Source organism: Pogoniulus pusillus, chromosome 4, assembly GCF_015220805.1.
Source record: "Pogoniulus pusillus isolate bPogPus1 chromosome 4, bPogPus1.pri, whole genome shotgun sequence".
NCBI classification, from domain to species: Eukaryota; Metazoa; Chordata; class Aves; order Piciformes; family Lybiidae; genus Pogoniulus; species Pogoniulus pusillus.
In genome coordinates, this window is record NC_087267.1 from 27785 (window position 1) to 55455 (window position 27671).

The 27671-nt window shown below is 45.5% G+C and overlaps 1 protein-coding gene across 4 annotated transcripts in view; it reads left to right on the forward strand.

The window, feature by feature from the left end:
• Positions 1-26949, forward strand: part of METTL25 (methyltransferase like 25) — a 38177-nt gene extending 11228 nt beyond the window's left edge. For 2 of the 4 annotated variants that reach the window (XM_064141624.1, XM_064141642.1), the window contains exons 4-12: positions 822-1481; positions 3813-3957; positions 13847-13941; positions 15612-15641; positions 17720-17793; positions 23214-23307; positions 24399-24473; positions 25181-25252; positions 26683-26949. In XM_064141624.1, coding sequence (XP_063997694.1) covers positions 822-1481; positions 3813-3957; positions 13847-13941; positions 15612-15641; positions 17720-17793; positions 23214-23307; positions 24399-24473; positions 25181-25252; positions 26683-26772 — 1335 coding nt within the window. In that variant the 3' untranslated portion in view covers positions 26773-26949. Of the gene's footprint in view, positions 1-821; positions 1482-3812; positions 3958-13846; positions 13942-15611; positions 15642-17719; positions 17794-19443; positions 20203-23213; positions 23308-24398; positions 24474-25180; positions 25253-26682 lie in introns of those variants that run through there. The other 2 variants (XM_064141633.1, XM_064141635.1) reach the window with 2 other exon arrangements.
• Positions 26950-27671: the final 722 nt, after the last annotated feature.

A 27671-nucleotide genomic window follows, 5' to 3' on the forward strand; every position in this document is an offset into this window, starting at 1 on the left:
AATGGGCTGCCCAGGGAGGTGGTGGAGTCACCGTCCCTGGAGGTGTTCAAGAAGAGCCTGGATGAGGCACTTAGTGCCATGGTCTGGTTGATTGGCCAGGGCTGGGTGCTAGGTTGGGCTGGATGATCTTGGAGGTCTCTTCCAAGCTGGTTGATTCTATGATTCTATGTTTCAGTGAGCTAGTTGTCCCTTCTATTCACTTTCTCCTCCAGAGCAGGCATGTGGGACATGTGTTCTATTACAAATGCACTCTCGTGTTGATCAAAGCTGTGTGAATCATTTTCTCAGAAGGGGAAAGCAATATAAATAAGCATCCTGACCTGAAAAGGGTTATCATTATCACATGTCTTTAGGTTCCATCTGGAGTGATTATGTTAGTCACCAAATCTGAAGATGCTTATTTCTGTACATCGAGTGGTAGTAAACACAGTATGTGAACAAGCTGCGTGAAGCTCAATACTGTGAATGCTTTCTTTGCTAACTCTATATCCTGACCAAGTTTAACAAGGGTGGGTGATGGTGTTGATGGCTTGTGGTTATTTTCTTTAGCAGAAGGAAGTTCTCTGTCCAAAAATATGCTGAAAGTCAGGGCATGTACATTGTATAAGCATTGCAGTGTCAGTTAAGACTTAGTTCTGTGTTTTGAAGTCAGAAGGTGACCCAACAAAGCAGAGGAGCCAACTGTCTTAGAAGGGACAATAGCAATGTTAGCTGTTAAATCCATGCTTAAATGTGTCAGAATTTACTTTGCCTTTGACTGAAGTGTGTCTTCTTGCTCATTAATGCAGGCAATTTTCTTTTCTTCCCCCCCTGTTACCTAGGTGATAGATATAGGTTCTGGAAAAGGCTATCTGAGTTCATTTTTGTCCATGCAGTATAACTTACAAGTTTATGGAATTGACTCCTCGGACAGCAACACTAATGGTGCTCATGAAAGGAACAGGAAATTGAAGAAACACTGGAAAGCATATCAGAGTCAAGGAAGAGCAAACCTCAGAACCCAGAGGTTGGAAAAGACAAACAACAGGCCAGTGGAGAGTGAAATTAAATGTAAAGCAATCAAGGAAAAGCCCTTAAATAGTCTTCAGAGTCAGGACCAAGAGACTATCCAAGATTTAGTTCCTTCTTGTGGTTTCACAGAAGCAGCTATATCTGAAGCTAACAAAGGAACTGAAGCTGATTTAGTGGCTCAGCCACAATCTGATGAGAGCAGACTTTCTGAAGAGGTCCTCGCTATTCTGAATGTTCTGCCTGCTGATGCTGTAGAGGCTTTTTCTTCACCTCAGTGTGGTTGTGAGGAACACAGAAAAATGGCATCTCTCGAGGCTAGAGCGCGCGAGTCAGAGGAGTCAAACCTGTATCTCCCGCTGACCTCGCGCATCACTGCAGCAACAGAAATCAGTGACATCGTAACAGATATGGAGGTTGTCTCACTGATATTTGAAGTCCACTCTCTTATATGTAGCCATTTTCATATGCAGGTAGTGTTTGCTGAGTGCATGTAGAGTGCAGACAATGGTGTGGGTGAACATTCTGGCCCAACACTGACACTCAGCCAGCTAGCAGGAGTATGTCTAACAGGCATACTTCTTGTTTTGTTGTTTAATGCATTCTTTGGGGATTATTTTGAGTATGCAACCCGACATTTTACAACTGTGGTTCTAGATAACAGATAATTATAATGAAAAGGGTTATATTTACCAGGTTGATGGATATACTGGGCACTGGGATTTCAGTTTGCTTATTTGGAAGGCATAGGACAATCATAGAATCAGTCAGGGTTGGAAGGGACCACAAGGATCAGCCAGTTCCAGCCCCCCTGCCATGGGCAGGGACACCCTACCCTAGAGCAGGCTGCCCACAGCCTCATCCAGCCTGGCCCTAAACACCTCCAGGGATGGGCCTCAACCACCTCCCTGGGCAACCCATTCCAGCCTCTCACCACTCTCATGCTCAACAACTTCCTCATCACACCCAATCTAAATCTTATCAAATCTCCTCATCTCCAGCTTTGCTCCATTCCCCCTAGTCCTGTCTACCTGAATCCACTGCATATAGTACTCCACATACAGAGTTTGTAAAGAGCCCTATTTGCAAATCCTTTTTATATTTGGATTTTCCAAAGCTACTTGAAATTCAATTAGTAATTTACTAGCTGGTGGGGATTTTGTTTATACAAACAAGCCCAAGCTCAGCTGTCCAATGGCAGTGGACACAAGACCAGAAGCTGTTCAGTTCCTGCCCCTGAGCTAAGTACGGCATTTGGGTCTTTTGTGGAGAGATGAAAGCTTGTCTGTGTTCAGTGGTGACAGAGCTATTCAAAGGTGTAAACTGCTGTGGCATTGGGACAAACCATAAATATTCATGCGCAGGGAGGTTGCCAGTTCATCTACCAGGATTCAGATTTTGCTGTAAACCTGATGGAAAACTTGCTGAGGATATGAAAGGCTGAACATCCTCTGCTTGGTGATGAAGTGGTGAGGGAAAGCAGCCCTTCTGGGAGATTATACCAACCCGACAGGCTCTGTTCCTTCACATATAACATTGGAAGACTTTGTCCAGTCCTGCTGACCATAAGTTTCTGTGCCCTAGAACTGGAAGGACCTCAGTCTCTTGCTAAGGTGGCATTTCACAGAGAGAGTGATTGGCATTGGAATGGGCTGCCCAGGGAGATGGTGGAGTCACCATCCCCGGAGGTGTTCAAGCAAAGCCTGGGTGGAGCACTTAGTGCCACGGTCTGGTTGATTGGCCAGGGCTGGGTGCTAGGTTGGGCTGGATGAGCCACACAGGTTTTCTTAGTTCCTTTGGCCCTGAACTGGTTTTCTTTTGTACTGAAACATTTTACACCAGAACAGTAGGAGTCCTCACGAAGTTGTGTATTGAAACTGTGCAGCTCCATAACTGTTTGCAGCACTTTTGGGGCTTGTGCTGGTTTGAGCCTAGCTGGGATATTTTGGTGAGAAGAATCAGATGCTAGGCTGTGAAAAGGAAACAGTGGTGATGGCTGCTGCACTCATAGGCTTGCTGGGATGGATAAGAACAAGAACATAACCATAGATAATGCAGTTGTTTGCTCTCTGTCCCTTGGGGCTGATCTTCTCTCTAACCTAACCTGCTGTGTGACTAATCCGTCTGCTTCCTAACCCTCCTGGCCAACCCTCCAAACTCACCTTGAATGTAAGGCAAAGTCTGGGGTGAGGGATGGGGAGAAGGTGGAAGGATGGTTGGGAGCCCCTCCTGGTGTCTCAGGTTTCTGGGAGGACTGCTGTGTTTCTGTATTACTTTTTAACTTGTCTATTTCTGGCTATAGCTGTAGATATATTGTAAATACCTGCCTGTATCTTGTGCTGAGCTGTAAATATAAAGCTTCACTCTTTAATTTCCAGATGGACTGAGCCTAGTTTGGGTGATTTTCTTAAGTGTGAAGAGGTGGGGAACACCCAAACCATCACAGGTCTCAAGAGTTTGTTGTTACTTGTTATGCAGTCTGCCTGTGTTGCAAGGTCAGGAGCCAGAGGTAGAGCAGCTAAAGCCAAGCAGAAGGTAGCCAGAGACAGAGAAAGAGCAAGCTTGTACAGTAAAATGTAAGACATTCAGCAGGCCAAAGGATCACAGGATTACAGGATATTAGGGGTGGGAAGGGACTCCAGGAGATCATCACGTCCAACCCCCTGCCACAGCAGCACCACACTATCTAGCACAGAGGAGACCTGGGGGTTCTGGAAGACAGTAGGCTGAACACGAGCTCTTTCAGCTGAAGAGGGTTGAAGCTGAAGAGCTTCACGGCTGTGTTTTGTCTCTTTCTCCCCTAGGACTGTGTGCTGGTGGGGCTACATACGTGTGGGGATCTTGCTGCAAATACCCTACGAATTTTTACTGCCACGCCTGAAATCAAAGCAGTTTGCAGCGTAGGCTGCTGCTACCACCTCTTATCAGAACAGTTTGAAAACCAAGCAGGTAACTCTTCTGAGCTTAACTTATGGCTGTCAGTTTGCATGTTGAGACTGATGCATGTTTCAATGAATGATCTCCTTGTGTTTGTTCCTTTCCAGTGGCTCCTTTACTGCTGGTTTTAATTACTTTATGTGGGCCATTCACTCCCACATGCCCTGTAGCTTTTCTGGTTTGCTAGTGTTGTGAAATTAAGGACATGAATGCAGTGTGGGTTTTATGTGATTATGAGTACAGCTGGCTTTATTCTGTTACTTCGTTTGTGAAATGTGGAGGCTTTTCAGTCCAGCATGTTTTCATCTTCTTGAATGATTTTGTAGCAGATTTTGCCCTTGGCGGCCTGCATGCGACATCCATTTATGTTGAGTTGTACATATACAAGGGCAGTGAGTGTCTGGAGAGCAGCCCTGAGCAGAGGGACTTGGGGGTGCTGCTGGATGAGAAGCTCAACAGGAGCCAGCAGTGTGCACTTGCAGCCCAGAGAGCCAAGCAGAGCCTGGGCTGCAGCAGCAGAAGTGTGGCCAGCAGGGCCCCTCTACTCCACTCTGCTGAGACTCCACCTGGAGCATTGCATCCAGCTCTGGAGCCTCTATTATGAGAGGGATGTGGAGATGCTGGAGTGTGCCCAGAGCAGGGCCAGGAGGATGCTCAGAGGCTGCAGCAGCTCTGCTGTGAGGACAGACTGAAAGAGTTGGGGCCATGCAGGCTGGAGCAGAGGAGGCTCCCAGGTGAGCTTCTTGTGGCCTTCCAGGATCTGAAGTGGACCACAAAAAGCTGGGGAGGGACTTTTTAGGCTATCAGAGAGTGACAGTACAAGGGGGAACGGAGCAAAGCTGAGATGGGGAGGTTCAGACTGGACATGAGGAGGAAGTTCTTAAGCATGAGAGTGGCGAGAGCCTGGAATGGGTTGCCCAGGGCCCATCCCTGGAGGTGTTTCAGGCCAGGCTGGCTGAGGCTGTGGGCAGCCTGCTCTAGGGTAGGGTGTCCCTGCCTGTGCAGGGGGGTTGGAACAAGATGATCCTTGTGATCCCTTCCAACCCTGACTGATTCTATGATACACAACTATGAGTAGAATTAAGTCCCTATAATGTAAATTGCTACACAGAAAATCACTCATCTGAGTGCAGTGCTCTGGAGCACTGCAGTTCAGAACCTTAAGGAGCAGTACATGTATGACAGTCTTCCTTGGGCAGACAACCTGAAAATTGTTTGGGGATTCACACTCTAGGCAACTTCTCCTTCATATGTGATGCTTTCCTTTGTTGCTAGGAAGTTAATGTGTTTATTTGAAAAGTAAATTCTGCCTAATGAAAAGGATTAAGGAGCCAGATTCTTTGAGACAAGTGGTATGTAGCTGAGCTGTCTAACTGACCACCTGCCAGAGTCCTAGAACCTGATCATCACATCAACCACATTTCAGAGGGGGGTGGATTTGGCAGTTTTTTCAGCTCTTTCAGGGAACTCGTGGACAGAAAGGCAGCTGAAACCCAGCTGCTGCTCTCTAGCAGTTGGCTACTCAGGCAGCTAGGGCACAGCTACAGACAAACCACGACACATGCTAGCTTTCGCTTGCTTTAGTGGTCTTTTCATGTTGTTTTTATCTTGCTCTGCAATATTTTTGAGGAGTTTTTTTGCAGTGCATTAGTTTCAGTTGTTTTGCAACACTTCAAACAAAAAAAAAGGGAAAATACAGTCAACATTTCTAAGCTGTACAAATGCAATTAGTAAAAGCATGCAACTAACACTGCATGTTAGAGAGAATTAAAAGAGAATGAACTTTTAAGGCACTTGCCACTAAGTCTGTGTGTCTGTAACATTTGCTTGTTTCTTACTAATGCAAAAAGGACACAGCTTCCCTCTAGCTGTAGGATTACCTTTTCTAGACCAGTAAGCCTTCTTAAATTATTGTTACTCATACCTCTGCAGTGCTGCAGGGAGAGCACATCACTTCTTGTCTTTCCTGTATTAAATCTTTGCTCACCGAGTACTAGAAAAAAAAATCACAGGAAGACTTCAAGGATGGTGCTAGGTCTTGTAGGTAAAACATTAGAGAGGCAAAAGCCCATTTAGAGCTTAGGCTGGCCACTGCTGTTAAGGAGAATAAAAAAAGCTTCTATAAATATATAAATGGCAAAGAAGGGGCAAGGACAACCTCCACTCCTTATTAGATGCAAAGGGGAATATAGTAACAAAGGATGAGGAAAATGCAGAGGTACTTGTGATGGTTTGGGTGTTCCCTGCCCTCCCCCCCCTCTTTGGAAAATCACCCAGAGTAGACTCAGCTGAGCTGGAAATTGAATGAAGCTTTGTATTTATAGCTCAGCACAAGATACAAGCAGATATTTACAATAGATACAGAAACAGACAAGTTAAAAGGCAATATAGAGACACAGCAGCCCTCCCAGAAACCAGAGTCCCCAGGAGGAGCTCCCTTTTCCCCACCTCTACGCTCAAGGTAGTTTGGAGGGTCGGCTCAGGGGGGTTAGGAAGCAGATGGATTAGTCAGGCAGCAAGTTAGAGAGAGAAGTGCAGCCCAAAAAGCCCAGAGAGAGACTCCCTTATCTATGTTTATGTTCTTGTTCTTACACCTCTCAGCAAGCCTATGAGTGCAGCAGCCATCACCAGTTTCCTTTTCACAGCCTAGCATCTAATCTTCCTCACCAAAATATCCCTGCTAGGCTCAAGCTAGCACAATACTTAACACCTTCTTTGCCTCAGTCTTCAATAGTGGGACAGGTTGTCTCCAGGACAACTGGCCTCCTGAGCTGGCAGATGGAGTCAGAGACCAGAACAGTCCCCCTGTGATCCACAATGATGCAGCCAGGAAGAAAGGGACCTGAGGTTACTGGTAGAGAGTAGCTGAAGATGAGGCAGCAGTGCCCAAGTGGGCAGCAGAGCCAATGGCATCCTGGGCTGGCTCAGGAGCAGTGTGGGCAGCAGGACAAGGGAGGTTCTTCTGCCCCTGTGCTCAGCACTGCTCAGGCCACACCTTGAGTGCTGTGTCTAGTTCTGGGCTCCTCAATTCAGGAGAGATGTTGAGGTACTGGAACATGTCCAGAGAAGGGAGACAAAGCTGGTGAGGGGCCTGGAGCACAGCCCTGTGAGGAGAGGCTGAGGGAGCTGGGGGTGTGCAGCCTGCAGAAGAGGAGGCTCAGGGGTGACCTCATTCCTGTCTACAACTACCTGAAGGGAGGCTGTAGCCAGGTGGGGTTGGGCTCTGCTGCCAGGCACCCAACAGTAGAACAAGACGACACAGTTTCAAGTTGTGCCAGAGGAAGTCTAGGCTGGATGTTAGGAGGAAGCTCTTGTCAGAGAGAGTGACTGGCATTGGAATGGGCTGCCCAGGGTGGTGGTGGAGTTACCGTCCCTGGAGGTGTTGAAGCCAAGCCTGGATGAGGCACTTAGTGCCATGGTCTGGTTGATTGGCCAGGGCTGGGTGCTAGGTTGGACTGGATGAACTTGGAGGTCTCTTCCAACCTGCTTGATTCTATGATTCTGCTCATAAGGCTTTCCTAAATTATTGTTACTCAGACACCAGCAGAAGGTCAAGTGTGATGACTTAATCTAAGATGAAACAAACATGTACACGCAGAGTGGCAAGAGATTACTGCAGTTTCATAGCAGTATGGAAAGGAAGAGAATTTGCATGTTTGAACTTCTGGTCACTTGATTTTTCTCAGCTAGAAGGGGAAATAAAAATTACTCTCAAAGAAGAACAGTTAGGCAAAAAAAGAGGAATTGGCTGTATTTTTTGGGATGAAAGAACACAAATATTTCCAGTGATGCTCAAAAAAATGATTCATTTTTTCACTATGAGGATACATCCACTAAAATCTACAATACCGTTACATCCCCCTGGAGAACTCATCTCTGGCTTGTCAGCTTTATATTTGACTTGTTCACAAATGCACAGCAGAGGGATAGAAGCACAGGAGCCTACAATATCTGAAGAGCTAGAATTTCTTCAGGGAGAAAAAAATGAGGGATTTATGACGGTAGCTTGTATCTGTATTTCCTGTGCATCGACTTCAAGCTAGCAAAGTGTTCTATAGGACGCTGGAGGACTCGGTAACTAATCAGATGGTATGAATCTAATGATTTACTTGTGCAAGAGGTAAGCTAATTTCTCTTGCAGCTGCCTGAGGTAAGTAAATTCTGGTACTGCTTCCAGAATGCACAAAATCATAGAACTGTGATAAAATAATTTCAGGTGGAAGTGGAGGTTATGTAGCGTGTATCGCTGCACAGCGCAGGGCCAACTAACGTTAGGTTGTTCAGCACCTTGTGCAGTCATGTTTTGAGTCCCTCCAAGGGCAGTGATTCAGCAGCCCATTCATAGAATCATAAAATGAACCAGCTTGGAAGAGACCTCCAAGCTCATCCAGTCCCACCTAGCACCCAGCCCTGGCCAATCAACCAGACCGTAGCACTAAGTGCCCCATCCAGGCTTTGCTTCAACACCTCCAGGGATGGTGACTCCACCACCTCCCTGGGCAGCCCATTCCAATGCCAATCACTCTCTCTGGGAAGAACTTCATATCTATTCATAACTTTCAGCTTTTGTGCATTATCTATTGCCTTTTCATTGTGCACCTCCACAAAGAGTTGAGCTTCCTCTTTTTAGTTCACTTTCTTTTAGACAAAGACATCATCAGTTAGATCTCATCCTGACTTCTCTGCAGCCCTGCAGTCCACTTGCCACCACTGAGCTCATTCCAGCCAATGTGGTGGTCTGGTGAATCCAAAGAAAGATTCTAGATACTTTCACTCTCACAGGTGCTAAAACAGGGGAATAATCACATCCCTTAGAGTGCAGGTTGCACTGCTAAGATTCAGAGTCCTATGAATTTCTTACCCACCTCAAAGTCCACCTATCTAACTCATATCTGTCTGTATAGATAGTAAGGAAATCTTGCTGATGGTCTTGCTAAAGTAAGTGTAAACTACGACTACACACTCCCCTTGTTCTCCAACCCAGTCACTGCATCAAGCAAAGCAATCAAGTTTGTCAGTCTCTGTTAACTCCCTGCTAGCTGTTCTCTAGGAAGAAGAAGATACATCCTGGGCAGAGGAGTTCTAGAGCCATCCTGGAAGCTGTGGAGAGTAGCTTCACCGTAAGGAAGAAGTCAGCAGACCTTTTGCAGAATGTAATTAAGGGCACTGAAAGTGATGCCAAGAGGAGTCAAGATTCACATACAGAATTTATTTGATTTGTTAAAACTGAAAAGGCCTTGAATAAGGTGGATTAGGCAGACCAAAACTTCAAAACTGAGTTTTCTGAGGGATTCCTTACACAAACATAATGGCTTCATATGATGCTCTGCCACTGAACTGTGAGATTAGTCACTGTCTTAGAAGTATTAGAGTGCAGATGATTTATGTGTTGCCTAAGTATATTTTCAAAGATACTCCACAGCCAGTTTCATAAATAGCTATCACTGATACCATGGCAACACAGGAAAACATTTCCAAGCAGAAGACCAGAAAGCTTGCTTTACTCTCCAAGATGTCTTCAGATGCTGCTGCACAGCAGTGAATTTGTGACAGAACTAACTAGGATTCTGGTGAGGGTAATAAAGATTTCTTTACCCTGAAAAGAAATCTCAGGAGAAGGAAAAATGACATCTATTTCCATTTAATTGCAATCTCAGCTTGAGCTGTCAGGAACTTTGTGTCATTTGGAATTACTTCTGCATCTTAAAGGGTCTTTACTCTGTAATTACTCTTACTTTCTCTTAGTCTTGGGAAGTCCACACAAGGTTTTGGTGTCATTTTGCAGTATGAATGTTCTACCATTTCAGAATGGCTGAAGAGAAGTAATTGTGCTTAGCTATGATCCAGGCTAAACACTTGAATGCAGATTTGTTACAAGTTCATTAATATTAATAGAGGAATTAAAAAGTTGAGTCGCAAAATTTTCATGTAGTTTTTGGGATTGAAAATACTAAAAAACATAATCAATTAGTTTAAGATGGCATAAATCCACTGAGAGACTCCCAGCTTTCTAATAAGGGACACACTTTCATCCTATTCATGGGCTGCAGCAGCTCTGCTCTGAGCACAGGCTAAAAGAGTTTGGGCTCTGCAGCCTGGAGAAGAAAAGGCTTCGAGGAGACCTTAGTGTGACCTTTCAGTATCTGAAGGGGGCCTACAGGAGGGCTGAGGAGAGACTACAAGGTCTTGTAATGAGAGGAGGAGGGATGGGTTTAAACTGGCAGAGGGCAAATTGAAACTGGATGTTAGGAAGAAGTTCTTTACAGTGAGGGTGGTGAGACACTGGCACAGATTGCCCAGGGAGGCTGTGGCTGCTCCCTCCTTGGAGGTGTTCAAGGCCAGGTTGGATGAGGCCTTGAGCAACCTGTTCTAGTGGGAGGTGTCCCTGCCTATGGCAGGGGGTTGGACCTGGATGATTTTTGAGGTCTCTTCCAACCTAAACCATTCTGTGAGTCTATGATTCTATACATTATATTAGAAACATCTTTAACTCAGTTTTTCAAGGTACTTAAATAGTTGAAATAGCTGAGAATATTGCATGCTTTGTTTTGTCTCCACTACTGCACGTAATGAATTTCTGTACTTCTTTGCTTTGCTATCAAAGTGCACTTGGTATGTGTGGTGGTTTGGGTGTTCCCTGCCCCCTCACACTTTGGAAATGCCCCAGAGTAGACTCAGTGGCTCTGGAAATTGAATGAAGCTTTGTATGTACAGCTTAGCACAAGATACAGGCAGATAGTTACAATATCTACAGCTATCGACAGAAATAGACAAGTTAAACAGTAATGCAGAGACACAGCAGCCCTCCCTGAAACCAGAGTCCCCAGGAGGGGCTCCCAACCACCCTAACACCTTCCTCCCACCCCTCAACCTTACCCTAGATCTTGCCTTCTGTTTAAAGTAGCTTGAAGGGTCAGCCAAAGGGGTTAGGAAGCAGATGGATTAGTCACACAGACGGCAGGTTAGAGAGAGATGCAGCCCGCAAAGCCCAGATAGTGACTCTGTTATCTCTATTTCTGTTCTTATCCATCCCAGCAAGCCTACGAGTGCAGCAGCCATCACCACTGTTTCCCTTTCACAGCCTGTCACCTAGTTCTCACCAAAACATCTGAGCTAGCTTCAAACTAGCACAGTATGTTTGTATGTATTAAATTTATACGTATTTTGTAGTTCTCTTTAATTGCTTTAGGTCTGCTAACTGCATGGAGTTGTTTTACATCCCTTAAGTTTGGGTGTCAAAGCCAGCGCACGTCAACCCCGGGTTGTTTTTGCTGTGCCATTCACAATTTTGCAGACTTTTCACTCTCCTTTTCTCTGTTTCACAGCTTTAAGTTTTCATTGTACTTGATCCTGTTATTAAAATAACCCTTCCTTATGACAGTCCTGCACCTCTGTGTCTTTTGGGGAGGTACAACTTGTTATCTGAGGCAACAAAACCAAGTCCAGACAGAATTCCAGTGCAGTGTGGATTTGTATAGCAGCATAGTAGTGTTTGCTCTTTGGGTTTTTTCTTACTAACTCTTAGTTGCTTCTCTTAATTTTCTTAGTTTTGGGCTCATCTGGCCTGTCTGGATGTGCTCCTCTGTGATCTGTGCCAGTCTTGTCCTGCTCTGGCAGGGGGTTGGACTCGATGATCTCTTTAGGTCCCTTTCTACCCCTAACACCCTGTGATGCTGTGTGATGCTGTGTGCTGCTGTGTGATGTGGTGATCTGTTCACAGCCATGCATTATATATTTAAAGTCAGTATTTTTCCCAATCTGCAGCGCTCTCATCTACATTGGATTTTATGTGCCATTTCATCTCTACTTTTTACTACCCATAGTGTCATCAACAAACTTCCTCCTACTCTCTGTTAACGTTTTCAGGCTATGTGTGAATTCTATCAGCAGTCTGTTCCAGCACAAATCTCCTTAGGCCTCTGCTGGTGATCTCTGTTGTGGTGGTGGTGGTTTTTTTGTTTGATTGTTTGGGTTGTGTTGCTTGGTTGGTTTTGTTCAATTTTTTCTTTAGTTTCACACTGCTAAAAATTCTGGCTCTATTCCTTGGAAGAAGGCAGGCACTATTTAGACAAAAGGAAGTACAAGGCTTTTTAGATCACAGCTTTTTAGATGGGTAGAGATGCAATTTGGCTACTTGCTCTTAGGGATACATTACTCTTAAGGACACAGTGCTTTTCTAATGACTTCAAGTCCTGAAACAGCAGTGATGGAACAGAGGATAATTAGGAAGAAGGGATAATTTTCTCCTGTCCATTATAGCTTTCTTTCATCTGACCATCACTATATCAGGAAGTGATTCCTGTGGTTCTTATCTCTCGGGTGCTGCTCTTAGAACTAAATAGCTGGAGAGCAGATTTGAGTGCCAGCCTTGCAGATTCAGCCACATTTTAGGTGCCAGGTCATGTCAGCTTCAGCTACTTGTCTGTGGCAAGAACGCCAAAGCATTGTTGGCCAACAGGCATATGCTTAATAGAGATCATCCAGTGTGCTTGGCAGTCCTTGCACAATTACCTTGTGCTGGCAACTGCTTCTCACCTTCAGTAAATTGTGCTTTTTCTGTGCAGTTGACACTCCTTTTATTTTTGCCTTGAGTATTCTCTGGTGGTTCAAAATGAAGCCCTCACAAGGTCTTGCATTTCTTTTATTTTTGCCTTTGGTTTTCTCTTTTCTGTTATGATCACAGAAAGAGATCCTAGACACTGGGTGTGAAGTACAAAAATACAACTGAAGTGAATTAATAAGTGCCTGAATTCCAGATTTCTCATGCTTTGAAACTGAGAAAATGGGGGGAAAAATAAATCAACAAAGCCTTTGAAAAACAGCTCCATGAATCAGTGGGACTAACCATCATAAATACCTAAATCTTGCACTGCAGTAGAGAGGCAAATGGGAGCATTGTACTTCATAACTGGAGTGGAATTTGGAAACTGGGAGTACAGACTGTGGAGCTGAGACACTAAAACATCAGTGGCATGCTGCCCTGGATCAGGAACAGTGTGGACAGTAGGACAAGGGAGATTATTCTTCCCTTGTACTCCACACTGATCAGGCTACACCTGCAGTGCTGTGTCCAGTTCTGGGCTTCTCAATTCAAGAAAGATAGTTGAGAGATCCAAGATACTGGAAGGTGTCGACAGAGGGGCAAGAAAGCTGGTGAGGGGCCTGCAGCACAGCCCTGTGAGGAGAGGCTGAGGGAGCTGGGGGTGTGCAGCCTTCAGCAGAGGAGGCTCAGGGCAGAGCTCATTGCTGTCTGCAACTACCTGCAGGGAGGCTGTAGCCAGGTGGGGTTGGGCTCTGCTGCCAGGCACCCAGCAACAGAACAAGGGGACACAGTCTCAAGCTGTGCCAGGGCAGGTCTAGGCTGGATGTTAGGAGGAAGTTCTTGTCAGAGAGAGTGATTGGCATTGGAATGGGCTGCCCAGGGAGGTGGTGGAGCTGCCATCCCTGGAGGTGTTGAAGCAAAGCCTGGCTGAGGCACTTAGTGCCATGGTCTGGTTGCTTGGCCAGGGCTGGGTGCTAGGTTGGGTTGGATGATCTTGGAGGTCTCTTCCAACCTGGCTGATGCCGATTCTATGATTGTGACACATGGCATGGTATGGGAGCCATGAGCATTTGCAAACTTCCCTTGTCCCTTAGAGCATCTTTCCCATGGACTTTGCTAAAAGACACTCCAGTCTGCTTTGAAAAGGTGATCAGAAATCCAGTGTAAAGCAAAGCCATCTGTGCAGGGAAAATACAGCTTGTCACGCTGCTGTGGTTTTTGGTGCTGGACCCAGTAGAGTTTTTCTTTTGCTGTTAACTACTGTTCATCTTGTTTGATACATTGTGAGTTCCATAAGTAAGAGAAACATAGGTGATGAAAGCTGTGCCTGTTGTGTTTTCCCTCCTCTCCATCATGCAGAATATCCAGAGGAAGTGTGGGGCTTTCCCATGTGCCGATACTTGAAGGACAAGGGCTGGTGCTGCGGTCGCAATGCTAGAATGTCAGCGTGCTTGGTATGATTCCCCTCCTTTTCCTTTTTCTTGCTGAGGGCTTTTTCCAGCTGTTAGGGGATTCATTGCCCTTGGCTCCTAATCCTAAAGCCATGACTTTAGTCCAGGACTCTACAGAATAACATCATTAACGCTGTAAGCATGATGAATTAGATCTTAAAAAAAGCCAGTGCTGACCTTTCAGCTTGATGTATTTCATACATGCTGAGGCATGAAAAACAGTCAGCATTGACAGAAATGTATTTTAAGAACAGACAGAAAGGCCAAACCTTTGTTGAAACCTAAACAAGGTAACCCCTTGGGGTAATAGTTCCTGGCCAAGGACTCGCTTGCTGGGGAACAAGTAATTGTAGAAGGTTTGCAATCAGGAACTCCCCCAACGCCTTCATGATTCATAATATTGAATGTTCTGACCGCTTAAAACCTAAACAAGTCTGCCTATCCCAAAAACTGAGAGAGCTCTGAAATCCATGTGGCTTAAGAGACTGGAAATGTCTCTGGCTTAAGAGATTGGAAACATTTTTGTAACGCTGCACCAGGAGATCAGCTGCTTTTAAAGACCTACCCTCATCAAGAGAGAATGACAAAGTGCTGCCTAGTTTGAGACAAACAGACAGGCACTGAAAATTGCACCCAGTAATTCAGTTAGAAGACCACTTTTCCTATCTCTCATAATTACTCATTTCTGGTATCATGATGAATCACACCAGGTTCTGGTGAGCCTCTGCTGCTAGCTCTGTACCTCCCTTATGGGGAATGGTGTGGACTAAAGACTCAGTATGGGCTGATGTAGCGAGGTTATGTAAACTTGACCTAATGTGATCATTCAGTGCTATCAGGAGGAAGTATAGGAGGACAGTTGTTCAGTGTTCATAAGACTTAAATGTGTCACCCTTGGCAAGGTAAAGAGTAAAAAAGCCTTCATTTTAGAGATGTTGCTTTAAATCCTCCTGCAGAAAGTGCTTTCTAAAAGGCATTTGCCTTTCCTTCTCATCAGTGTCACACCGTACAGAACAGGGGGACGCAGCCTCAAGTTGTGCCAGGGCAGGTCTAGGCTGGATGTTAGGAGGAAGTTGTTGGCAGAGAGAGTGATTGGCATTGGAATGGGCTGCCCAGGGAGCTGGTGGAGTCTCTGTGGCTGGAGGTGTTGAAGCCAAGCCTGGCTGGGGCACTTAGTGCCATGGTCTGGTTGAGTGGCCAGGGCTGGGTGCTAGGTTGGGCTGGTTGAGCTTGGAGGTCTCTTCCAAGCTAGCTGATTCTATGAATATTAGGGACTAAAAGTATTTAACTACGTTGTACCTTGAACTCCGATTTAAGAGTTGGACATGCAAAGTGAATTATTTGTATTTCAGTAGGAACAGACTCAAGCCTGTTCCTTTCTAGCACTTTCATAGAGAGCAGTCCTCTGAAATACTCTTCCAACACCAGGCAAAACAAATCTCGTGCCTGTTTCTGTGCCATCAGTTGTCACTGCTGCTCTTAGAAATAAACACAAATAACAGGAAGGAGCTGATTATGAACCCCCAGAGGTATCAACGCTTCCAAGTGTGCAAGCTTGTGTTATTTCACACATCTTTTAAAATGCCATGTCCTCTGACTGTTATACAATGTGTTTATAAAATCTTCTGATAAAGAATAAACACATCAGCAATTTAATGCCTTCATTTTTACAGGCCTTGGAGCGCGTTGCAGTTGGCCAAGTGGTAAGTCACAGTGTTTATTTGAGCCGCTCTAAGATAAAATGCACTTTTCCCCCTAGAATGTTCTTAATCCATGACCTCTTACTGAACTTCTGTGTTTCTGGAGTCTTAACGTAGTAGCACAGGCTGCATGAAACCCTGTCTATATAGCATGTGTCATGGCAACACCACGTTGCTCTCCTGAGACCCCAGCTGGAGTCCTGGGTCCAGTTCTGGAGCCCCCAACACAAGGGGGACATGGACCTGTTTGAGCCACTCCAGAGGAGGCCACCAAAATGTTCAGAGGGCTGCAGCAGCTCTGCTGTGAGGACAGGCTACAAGAGTTGGGGCTCAGCAGGCTGCAGAAGAGAAGGCTGCGAGGAGACCCTGGAGTGGCTTTGCAGTGTCTGAAGGGGGCTGCAGGAGGGCTGGGGAGAGACTATTGACAAGGTCTGGTAATGCCAGGATGAGGAGGAATGGGTTTGAACTGGCAGAGGGCAGATTTAGAGTGGATGTCAGGAAGAAGTTGTTTGCAGTGAGGGTGGTGAGACACTGGCACAGGATGCCCAGGGAGGCTGTGGCTGCTCCCTGCCTGGAGGTGTTCAAGGCCAGGTTGGATGAGGCCTTGAGTGACCTGTTCTAGTGGGAGGTGTCCCTGCCTATGGCAGGGGGCTGGAACTGGACGAGCTTTGAGGTCCCTTCCAACCTAAACCATTCTGTGGTTCATGATTTTTGTTGCTGTGATTGTACTTAGCAAATCTGCTCTCTTTTGACAAGTAAGAGTCTGGGAGAAAACAGCTTAAAATACAAGGCACTGAAGTGTCCTTCCAGCCTTCTCTGTCTTTCAGCTAATGCATACACTCAAGTACAAAAGTCTTTCTGATATTACTGGTTTGGATCACTCTGTGCCAGTCTTCTCTCAGCTGGTGTAAAAATAGAGATGGCTGAGACAAAAGCGTGAACCTTCTAGAAATATCATCATTGGCTTTTTAACTCCCTCTCTGTTTTGCCCTGTGGATGTGTTGAATTACTGCTGCTCAGGCTCTCCTGTTGGGAATGGTGGACACCAAGTGTGGGAGTGTTTAAAAGGCAAAGCTGAGAGATCTCTCCTGTTTTTGGCCTGTAATCCCACTGACCCCAGTACTGTAAATCCAGTGTGGAGTGGATTTTTAACCGGCAAGCATGAGCTCTTTTCATGCCCGCAGCTTTCGCACGCAGTCGCCAAGCTCTCAGCGCTGGCGGCGTGGCCCGGCACGGGCGGTGGGGCTCGGCTGGGGCTTCGTCCCGCTGTCCCCCCAGCAGCCTGGGCCGACTGCTGCACTCCTGTGGCGCGGTGGGATTTGGGCCACGAGCCATAGATCTGCCTGCTGGCTCTTGCTTGGGTTTGGTTTCTTTATTCTTTCTGCCAGCCTCCGAACTTTTACCTCAGATTTCACCTGCTTTTGCTTTTGCTTTTGCTTTCTCTTTCCTTTTTTTTTTTTCATTTTTATCTTCTTCTCTCTTTTCTGTTTTCTTTTCTTTTTCTTTTCCCTTTTTCTTTCTCTTTTCCTTTCTCTTTTTTCTTTCTCTTTTCCTTTCTCTTTTTTCTTTCTCTTTTCCTTTCTCTTTTTTCTCTCTTTTTATTTTCCTTTTTTAATTCTTTTTCTTTTTTCTTTTCCTTTTCTCTTTTTTCTTTTTCTCTTTTTCTCCTTTTCTGTTTTCCTTTCCCTTTCTCCTTCTCTTTCTCTTTTTCTTTTTCCTTTTTCAATTTCTTTCTTTTTTCTTTTTCTTCTTTTTCTTTTCATTTTTCTTTCTTTTTTCTTATTTTTTTCTTTTTCTCTTTTTATTTTTCTTTTTCTTCTTTTTCTTTGATCTTTTTCTTTTTCCTTTTTCCTTATTCTTTTTCTCTCTTGTATTCATAGTTATGTTAGTGTCTGACACACAAATACTGTTTTGACTGGTTACAAGGGCATTAATAAATTGTCCTCTTAAACCTGCTGGGACTGATTGTAAAGAACAGATGCCAATAAGTAGTCGAGGAGGGCAGTACTAATTTTGTTACCCTTCCCTTAGTTCCGGTGCCAGCTTTAAATCCTTGTTGTAATTCTGGTGTTTTTTTGCAGCTGCCTACAGAATCGTTGTTTTATCGAGCTGTTCTTCAGGTTATTATAGAAGAAATTTATGGTGGCACCAAAAGGTATGAAAGCTCTGAATTCACAGAATACAAACCAAAGATCTGATTCTTTTCCACCTTCTATTGTTGTGCTAGTTAGAAGCAAGCTGGAATGTTTTGGTAAAAGAACTAGATAACAGGCAGTGGAATGAAAAACAATTGATGTCTCCTTCTCTCACAGTCACGCTGAGAACTCTGGGAAGAAGAAGTAAACTTTCTCCATTTTTTTTTTCTTCTGCCTTTGCCTTCAGACCTGGTCACATCTCATTAACCTTGCTCCCACTAACCCTGCTCCCTAACCTCTTGGCTGCACCTCTCTTCTTCCTGAGAACTGGGGTAAGGTTGAGAGGGCAAGGGGAGGGGTTGGGGTGGTTTGAAAGCCCCTCCTGGGGACTCAGGTTTCTGGGAGGGGAGTTGTGCTTCTGTATTGTTTATCCTTTTGTATATTTCTGTATATAATTGTATAGAACTGTATATATTGTAAATAGCTGCTTGTAAATTCTGCTAGCTGTAAATAAATTGCTTCATCTATATTCCCAGGGTCCGTCTGAGTTAGCTGGGGCAAATACAAAGTGTGGGGGGGCGGGTAAGAGCCCAAACCATCACAATTGTGCAGAGAAAGAGTTTCGTAGAAAGCAGGAGAACATAAGGATCAGTCTTATCACACTTTATGTATGTATTAGTATTAGTATTAAAATGCAGAACAGATTGGTTCATCCTAAATCCACATCACAAGCGTTTTGTCCTTCCTTTACCCATAGCTGAAATAAGTCCTCTTTAATCCTAGCTATGTGGGTAAAAACTTATCTTCACCAGAGAACTGACAGCAAAATCACTAAAAAGCCAACACAGTCTTGGGCTACTCTGTCAAGCAGAGGTCCTGGGAGCTTTAATACTGCAGAAGACAAAAAGATACCATTCATCCTGAGAAAAACTGCTGAAAGCTTAACAGCCATCATGGCTGTAAAAAGCTGCCTGTGCCTACACTGGCAAGTACTGTGCCCTTGTGTGATGGTTTGGGTGTTCCCTGCCCCCCCCCACACTTAAGAAAATCACCCAGACTAGACTTAGCAGCTCTGGAGAATTGAATGAAGCTTTATACTTACAGCTCAGCACAAGATGCAGGCAGGTATTTACAATATCCACAGCTACAGGCAGAAATAGACAAGTTAAAAAGTAATACAGAAGCACAGCAGCCCTCCCAGAAACCTGAGTGCCCAGGAGGGGCTCCCAACCACCCTAACACCTTCTCCCCACCCCTCTACCTTACCCCAGACTTTGCCTTATGTTCAAGGTGAGTTTGGAGGATCGGCCAGGGGGGTTAGGAAGCAGATGGATTAGTCAGGCAGCAAGTTAGGTTAGAGAGAGAAGTTCGTGCAGCCCCAAGGGACTCAGCAAGCCTATGAGTGCAGTAGACATCACCACTGTTTCCTTTTCACAGCCTATAATCTAAATCTCCTCACCAAAACATTCTAGCTAGGCTCAAACTAGCACACCTTGTAGGATGTGATTTGGAGAGCTGATGCTGAGGACCTGACATGTACACTGTGCTCCTTTGTGTGTAGTTATAGCTGGGTTAGATTTTGATTTAATTCTGTGAGGTACCTGGAGTGCCTCCAGAAGCACACCTTCCAGTCTAGTTTGAAAATAACCCATTTCCCTGGGTTTTTTCAGCTCTGAGCCTATTCCACAGTGTGAACCAAGGCATGGGACATGGGGGAAATTGGAACATGCGCTTCAGCAGTGTACTCCTGATCTAAAATAAGTGCTAATGCAGTTACCTCTGAATGTGCAGAGCCCTTCCTAAAAGAAGCCATGTTTGTTTCATTTTAAATTACATAAACTACCACACATAAAATCATGCTGAATCTTCTGCTAAAAGAATAGAAGCTTTTTTCCTTTTAAAAATGGCATAAACACCCATAAAATCATGGCTATTAAATTTTAAAGAGAAGAAGAAGTTAGAGAGGTGTTAATTTTTTTTTGATGGGAGCGTGCTTTGGAGGAAGCAACTAAGGTTATACTTTTGAAATAAAAGCAGTGGCTACCTTAGAAAGACTCCTCTCCCCCTCTCCTCCCACGTTTTATTGCTGAGCATGACGTTAAGTGGCATGGAGTATCTCCGTGATCCATTCAGGTCCGTTGTGTCGCCACGCTGACATCTTGTGTACCGACAGCCTGCTCCCTGGGAGGCAGAGGGTGGAATAGAGAAGGCTTTCATGATGTGCAATCCCTGTTTGGCAACAGCTGTGTGTTACCAGCAGTACTTCAGTCACACATCCAAACCACAGCACTACATGGGCTGCTGCAAAGTTAGTTCCCTCCCAGCCAGATCCAGACTATCTTTCCCCAAGTAGCTGGTGTTGAGGAACCAGATGCCCATCTTCCAAAGGGTAAGCATCGACTGATTTGCAGACTGCATCAGCCCAAGTCTTTAGACACATCTGAATATTAAATATGACCACAGAAGCATTTCTCAATGAGTGGAAGGTCCTTGACAGCTAAACAACATTTGAACTACCATGGAGTGAAGTCTTTTCTGTTCACCTCAGTCAATAGTAACTCTGATCTTTAAATACAGAGAAAGGAAGATCACTAAGAATGCAGAGAAGTTTTAAGCTGAGGTATTTCTACACAGTGTTTCATTGGATGGGGCCAAGGAGTGAGTGTATTCCTGCTCAAGATGAAAACTCACTAGCTGAAAATTTAACTCCTGTGCTACATGAGCATGTGTCCTGCTGGACATGAGCAGTCAGTGTGAGCTTGCAGCACAGAAGGCAAGACACATCCTGGGCTGCATCAAAAGAAGTGTGGCCAGCAGATCCAGAGAGGGGATTCTGCCACTTTACTCTGCTCTGGTGAGACTTCACCTGGAGTGCTGTGTCCAGTTCTGGAGCCCTTATTATAGGAAGGACATAGACTTGATGGAGTGGGTACAGAGGAGGGTCACAAAAATGATCAGAGGGTTGGAGCATCTCTGCTATGAGGACAGTGTGATGGTTTGGGGGTTCCCTGCCCCCCCCCCCTTTGGAAAATCATCCAGGTCAGACTCAGCAGCTCTGGAAATTGAATGAAGCTTTATAGTTACAGCTTAGCACGATAGACAAGCAGGTATTTACAATAGATACAGAAATAGACAAGTTAAAAAGTAATACAGAAGCACAGCAGCCCTCCCAGAAACCTGAGTCCACAGGAGGGGCTCCCTACCACCCTAACACCTTCTCCCCACCCCTCTACCTTACCCCAGACTTTGCCTTATGCTCAAGGTAGCTTGGAGGGTCAGCCAGGGGGTTAGGAAGCAGATGGATTAGTCACACAGCAGGTTAGGTTCAAGAGAGAAATTCAGCCCAAAGTCCACATAGAGAGCAACTCTGTTATCTATGTTTGTATTCTTGTTCTTACACCTCTCAGCAAGCCTATGAGTGCAGCAGCCATCACCACTGTTTCTTTTTCACAGCCTAGAATCTAATCCTTCTCACCAAAATATTCCAGCTAGGCTGAAACCAGCACAGACAGGCCGAGGGAGCTGGGGGTGTTCAGTCTGGAGAGGAGGAGGCTCCGGGGGGACCTAATAGCCTGCTAGTTCCTGAAGGGGGCCCACAGGAAGGATGGAGAGAAGCTGTTTACAATGGATTGCAGTGACAGGACGAGAGGCAATGGCCTCGAGCTTGAGAAGAGCAGATTTAGATTGGATATTGGGAGCAAGTTCTTTGCTATGAGGGTGGTGGAGTACTGGAAGTGGTTGCCCAGGGAGGTGGTTTAAGCCCCTTCCCTGGAGACATTCTAGGTGAAGCTTGACAGGACCCTTGGTGACCTGGTCTGGTGGGGATGTGTCTGCTGACTGCAGGGGGGGCAGAATAGGTGAACTCTAGAGGACCCTTCTGGCCTGGGCCATTCTATGATTCTATGATGCTACAATTCTAAGATACACAGCTGGAAAATGAATTATGTTAGATCAGAGTTAAGAAAGCAAATTCAAACCAGCAAAAACTTTTCCTGTTGTTTCTCTAAGACACTTCAAACAGAGAACATATGTAAGTGGCTTGTTAGGATTCACTCATCCTATATTCCTGGGTTTTTTTTAAGGGTTTTTTGTACATTGTTTGGACATGTTTTCTGAACAACCCACATTTTTGGCTGGCTTCAAATGAAAGGCCATTGAGTTATAAACAGGAGAAAATTCTGGCATCAGTTAAGGAAATAAAATGTACAAGCACAAGAGCACAAAATGACAAGAAGAAGTGAAGTATTCCTCCAACTTGGTATTTGTTTGGTCCAGTGGTTGATGGCAAATACATTACAGCAGCGTTGCAGGAAATTATAGGAGCAGTGTAGAAGGTAATTTCCATCAGCAGGAAAAAAGATTTTTTTGCATTCATATAAGGAAATAAAAATATTAGCGGAGAAGTTAAAAAACAACCTTAAAAAACCCCAACAACTTTCACCATCTTAGGTGAAGTAATAACTGTTCTATAACCATGTGATGGTTTGGGTGTTCCCTGCCCCCCCCCCCCCCCCAACTTTGGAAAATCCCCCAGACTAGACTCAGCCAGTTGGAAATTGAAGGAAGCTTCATAGTTACAGCTTAGCACAAGATACAGAAATAGACAAGTTAAAAAGTAATACAGAAACACAACAGCCCTCCCAGACACCAGAGTCCTCAGGAGGAGCTCCCAACCACCCTAACACCTTCTCCCCACCCCTCTACCTTACCCCAGGCTTTGCCTTACGCTCAAGGTAGTTTGGAGGGTCGGCTCAGGGGGGTTAGGAAGCAGATGGATTAGTCAGGCAGCAAGTTAGAGAGAGAAGTGCAGCCCAAAAAGCCCAGAAAGAGACTCCCTTATCTATGTTTATGTTCTTGTTCTTACACCTCTCAGCAAGCCTATGAGTGCAGCAGCCATCACCACTGTTTCCTTTTCACAGCCTAGCATCTAATTCTTCTCACCAAAACATTCTAGCTAGGCTCAAACTAGCACAAACCGTAGTATGGTTGTTCCATCGCTGTAGCTAGACATTTATAGAGTCATAGAATCAACCAGACTGGAAGAGCCCTCCAAGCTCATCCAGCCCAACCTAGCACCCAGCCCTGGCCAATCAACCAGACCATGGCACTAAGTGCCCCAGCCAGGCTTGGCTTCAACACCTCCAGGGACAGCAACTCCACCAGCTCCCTGGGCAGCCCATTCCAATGCCAATCACTCTCTGCCAACAACTTCCTCCTAACATCCAGCCTAGACCTGCCCTGGCACAGCTTGAGGCTGTGTCCCCTTCTTCTGTTGCTGGTTTCTTCAAGTATTTGCTGGTTTAAGTAGAAGGAGGGAAAAGGGAAATTGTTACCACCCGTTTGACTGATCTCTTTCTTCTCAGTTAAAGATGAAATTAAAGAAGTGTTAATTGCTGTGGTTGGATGTATAAAAGCCTGCATGTCAATGCTGTATTTGCAGTGATCGACACGTCGGGAAAGTTTACTCCAAATCATCCTCCTTTGTAGATTATGTCAGGAAAGCTCTCAAAAAACTGGAACTAGATGATTCCAAGGTAAGTCACTAAACAGAGATGGCAAGAAGTACTAATGGCTGTGTAAGTTCGTGAAGTCACCACCACAGTGCATTGAGTTGGTTTGTTTTGTGCATCGCTAGACAAACAGAAACCATTCTCGGGTTTAGTGCTATTAATGGAGCAAATCCATCATTAGTTTTAGGTATTAAAAAAATCAAAGTTTGGGGTTTTTTTCAGGGTACTTTTTTGGAAACAGAATCATAGAATCAGCCAGGTTGGAAGAGACCTCCAAGCTCATCCAGTCCAACCTAGCACCCAGCCCTGGCCAATCAACCAGACCATGGCACTAAGTGCCCCAGCCAGGCTTGGCTTCAACACCTCCAGGGATGGTGACTCCACCACCTCCCTGGGCAGCCCATTCAATGCCAATCACTCTCTCTGCCAACAACTTCCTCCTAACATCCAGCCTAGACCTCCCCTGGCACAACTTGAGACTGTGTCTCCTTGTTCTGTTGCTGGGTGCCTGGCAGTAGAGCCCAACCCCACCTGGCTACAGCCTCTCTTCAGGTAGCTGCAGACAGCAATGAGCTCTGTCCTGAGCCTCCTCTTCTGCAGGCTTCACACCCCCAGCTCCCTCAGCCTCTCCTTACAGGGCTGTGCTCCAGGCCCCTCCCCAGCTTTGTTGCCCTTCTCTGGACACCTTCCACCACCTCAACATCTCTCCTGAATTGAGGAGCCCAGAACTGGACACAGGACTCAAGGTGTGGCCTGAGCAGTGCTGAGTATGTTTGTCCACTTTACTGTGCAATACTCACTGAAGAGTGGCTGGAGTTTCCTGAGCAACGAACACATCCCAGTGTTGCATGTCAGCCAGAAAACGCTGTCTGAAGAGTGGTTCTTGTAAAGGAGACCTGAGAAACAGCCATCGGAACCTTATCATAAACCCCTAGAAAGTAACAAACTAAAAATACCAAACAAAAACCAAAGCATGGGGTTCACTTTGTGGTCTGACTTTCAATTATTAAAAATACCCCCCCAAAAAAGTATTTCATTTTAGAGTTGTGGTGAAAAAGTAACTAGAATAACTCTGCTATCTTCCTTTTCTTTCTTTGTGTTTCAATCTCCTGCAGCTCTCAGACAGTTCTATCATGGAGTACTATGAAAAATACAAGCACAGGATGGATGAGCTGGAAGCCTTTAATATGGTAAAAGTTTTAAGATGCACACTTTGTATATATGTGCTAGTCTATAACTAAGCCCTGTTAAGTTTTACGCAGAGGAGGACTATCTTACTCTGTGGTGTGCAATCTCACCAACAAAGCAGCTGCCCCTTCCAAATCATAAAATCATAGAATCAGTCAGGGTTGGAAGGGACCACAAGGATCATCTAGTTTCAGCTCCCCTGCCATGGGCAGGGACACTCTAGCCTAGATCAGGCTGGCCAGAAGTTTGGAGCCAATCCTATTCCCAGACTATATTAGGTGTCAGTAAAATAATAAAGTGAGCACAGGGAAGATTCTCCTTGCAAGAGTGCTGAAAAATGAAATATCAGTCTCCTCTTAAACCTAGACTGGTCTCCATGCAGTTATAACAATTCTTGTTATTAAAATTCCTTATTTCCCTCTTTAACCTTGTTCTGCTTCACATGCTATGACTCTCCTGTTGCACAGTGTCTTGAACGCAGGTAAATAACGCCACTGCCGCTCTCTGTGGCATTCCGTGTGTTATTAATCTTAAACAGAACCTGTCCGAAGATGTCCCTCCCAGAGGGAAGAGTGTCAAGGTAACATTAGTACAGCAGGACCACTGAGGAAAAGACTGACCTTCCTGGAACTCTGAGTGGCAGTGCTGCCACTTGAAGAGTGTTGTTTCTCTTTCCCAAGTTCACGGTAGTGTCTGATCTTCCTTTCAGCTGAAGGTTGCTCTGGCGCCCTGCATAGAAGCGTTGATACTTCTGGATCGTCTTTGCTACCTCAAGGAGCAGGTACTTTGCATTATGGTTTATGGCCCCCAAAGGCTACGTCAGTGCAATGAGACTAGTTCTGGCCATTTGTTACTGTGCAGACCAGAAGTCTCTGCTGCAGAATTGTTATTCTCATCGTATCTGCAGAAGTGCAAACACTCATTCCATTTAGCATAAACACAGGCAGGCAGACGTTCTGACTTCAGCAAAGCAGCACTAGCAAGGCTCATGTTCTTTTAATTGTGGGGTGATTGCCAGTCAATAGACAGTAAAAAATCATTGAATATGCAACAAATCTTATTTGATGCAACATATTACTGGATGAGCTTGGAGGTCTCTTCCAACCTGGTGATTCTATGATTCCATAATATTGTTAGATTAACCATTAAAACCAGTATTCACAGAACCATAGAATCAACCAGCTTGGAAGAGACCTCCAAGCTCATCCAGCCCAACCTAGCACCCAGCCTTGGCCAATCAACCAGACCATGGCACTAAGTGCCTCATCCAGGCTTGGCTTCAACACCTCCAGGGACGGTAACTCCACCACCTCCCTGGGCAGCCCATTCCAATGCCAGTCACTCTCTCTGCCAACAACTTCCTCCTAACATCCAGCCTAGACCTCCCCTGGCACAACTTGAGGTGTGTTCCCTTGTTCTGTTGCTGGGTGCCTGGCAGAGGAGACCAACCTCACCTGGCTACAGCCTCCCTGCAGGTAGTTGTATAAAGCAGTGAGGTCTGCCCTGAGCCTCCTCTGCTGCAGGCTGCACACCCCCAGCTCCCTCAGCCTCTCCTCACAGGGCTGTGCTCCAGGCCCCTCACCAGCCTTGCTGCCCTTCTCTGGCCTCCTTCCACTACCTCAACATCTCTCTTGAATTGAGTAGCCCAGAACTGGACACAGCACTCAAGATGTGGCCTGAGCAGTGCTGCGGAAATGGGAAGAATAACCTCCCTTGTCCTGCTGGCCACACTGCTCCTGAGCTAGGCCAGGATGCCATTGGCTCTCCTGCCCACCTGGGCACACTGCTGGCTTATGTTCAATCTACTACCTACCAGCACCTCTAGGTCCCTTTCAGCCTGTCTGCTCTCCAGGAGTCAATCATCTTCAGCATTAGAATGTGCTGAAGAAAATGAGTAGGACCTGAGCCTCCATTTCTTTGTTCTGGTTCAACCAAACCAAACCAGAAAGAGCTGTATCAATGAAGGGGGTGGTAATCAATAGTGCCAGAAATAATGCCATGTGTTTAAAATACATCCTGGTCTGGGTGTGCTTTTGTTCTTTTCTTCCACAACAAACTTCCTATGATTTTCTTCTTAGGTAAAAGTATTTCCCTGCTGTGCATTAAGGACTTTTTTTCCACTTTTGTATTTCACAGTGTGGGCCAATTTCCCTATCTTAGCTTTTAAGTGGAATGAATTGTTCTACATTTCAATCCTATGTCGTTTTGCAGGACACCACTGCCTGGTCTGGTCTTGTGAAGTTATTTGATCCGGTGAAGTCCCCCAGGTGCTGTGCAGTTATTGCTCTGAAGAAACAATAATGCTTTTGAGGAGAAGCAAACTGCAGATAAGCTGAAAACCCTGAGCTGGTGCTGCTTTTTCTTCACTTCTCTTCTGTTAATTTTCATTGATTCTTCAAGTACACTGCTTTTCAGCTGCAAAAGTTAAAGGTGCAATGCCTCTTTGACTCTTGAGAAATAAATCATAGAATCATAGAATCAACCAGGTTGGAAGAGACCTCCAAGACCATCCAGTCCAACCTAGCACCCAGCCCTATCCAGTCAACTAGACCATGGCACCAAGTGCCTCATCTAGTCTTTTCTTGAACACCTCCAGGGACAGCAACTCCACCACTCACACTCCTTGTTAGCTCCATGGATCCAGAACGACCTTCTCACATTTGTATCCTTAGAACCGCTGAACACCTGCAATACACAAGGGAATGAACAGAAGTTGCAGGTGCTCACATCATCTTTGGATAGGCTTAGAAGGAGCCCTTCTGTGGATTAGGAGCTGGATACAAGATAGAGTTCAAAGAGTGGTGGTCAATGGTGCCAGGACCATCTGGAGAGCTGTAACCTGTGGAGTCCCCCAGGGATCAGTGCTGAATCCAGTGCTGTTCAACATCTTCATCAATGACATTGATGAGGGCACAGACAGAGTCTGCTCAGCAGGTTTGCTGATGACACCAAACTGGGAAGCTTGGCTGATACAGCTGCAGGCTGTGCTGCCATCCAGAGAGACCTGGACAGACTGAGAGCTGGGCACAGAGGATCCAGATGAGGCTCAACAAGGACAAGTGCAGAGTCCTGCACCTGGGGAGGAATAACAAACTGCAGCAGTACAGGCTGGGAGGTGACTGCTGGAGAGCAGCCCTGGGGAGAGGGCCCTGGGGGTGCTGGTGGAGAACATCCATGGCACAGCAATGTGCCCTTGTGGC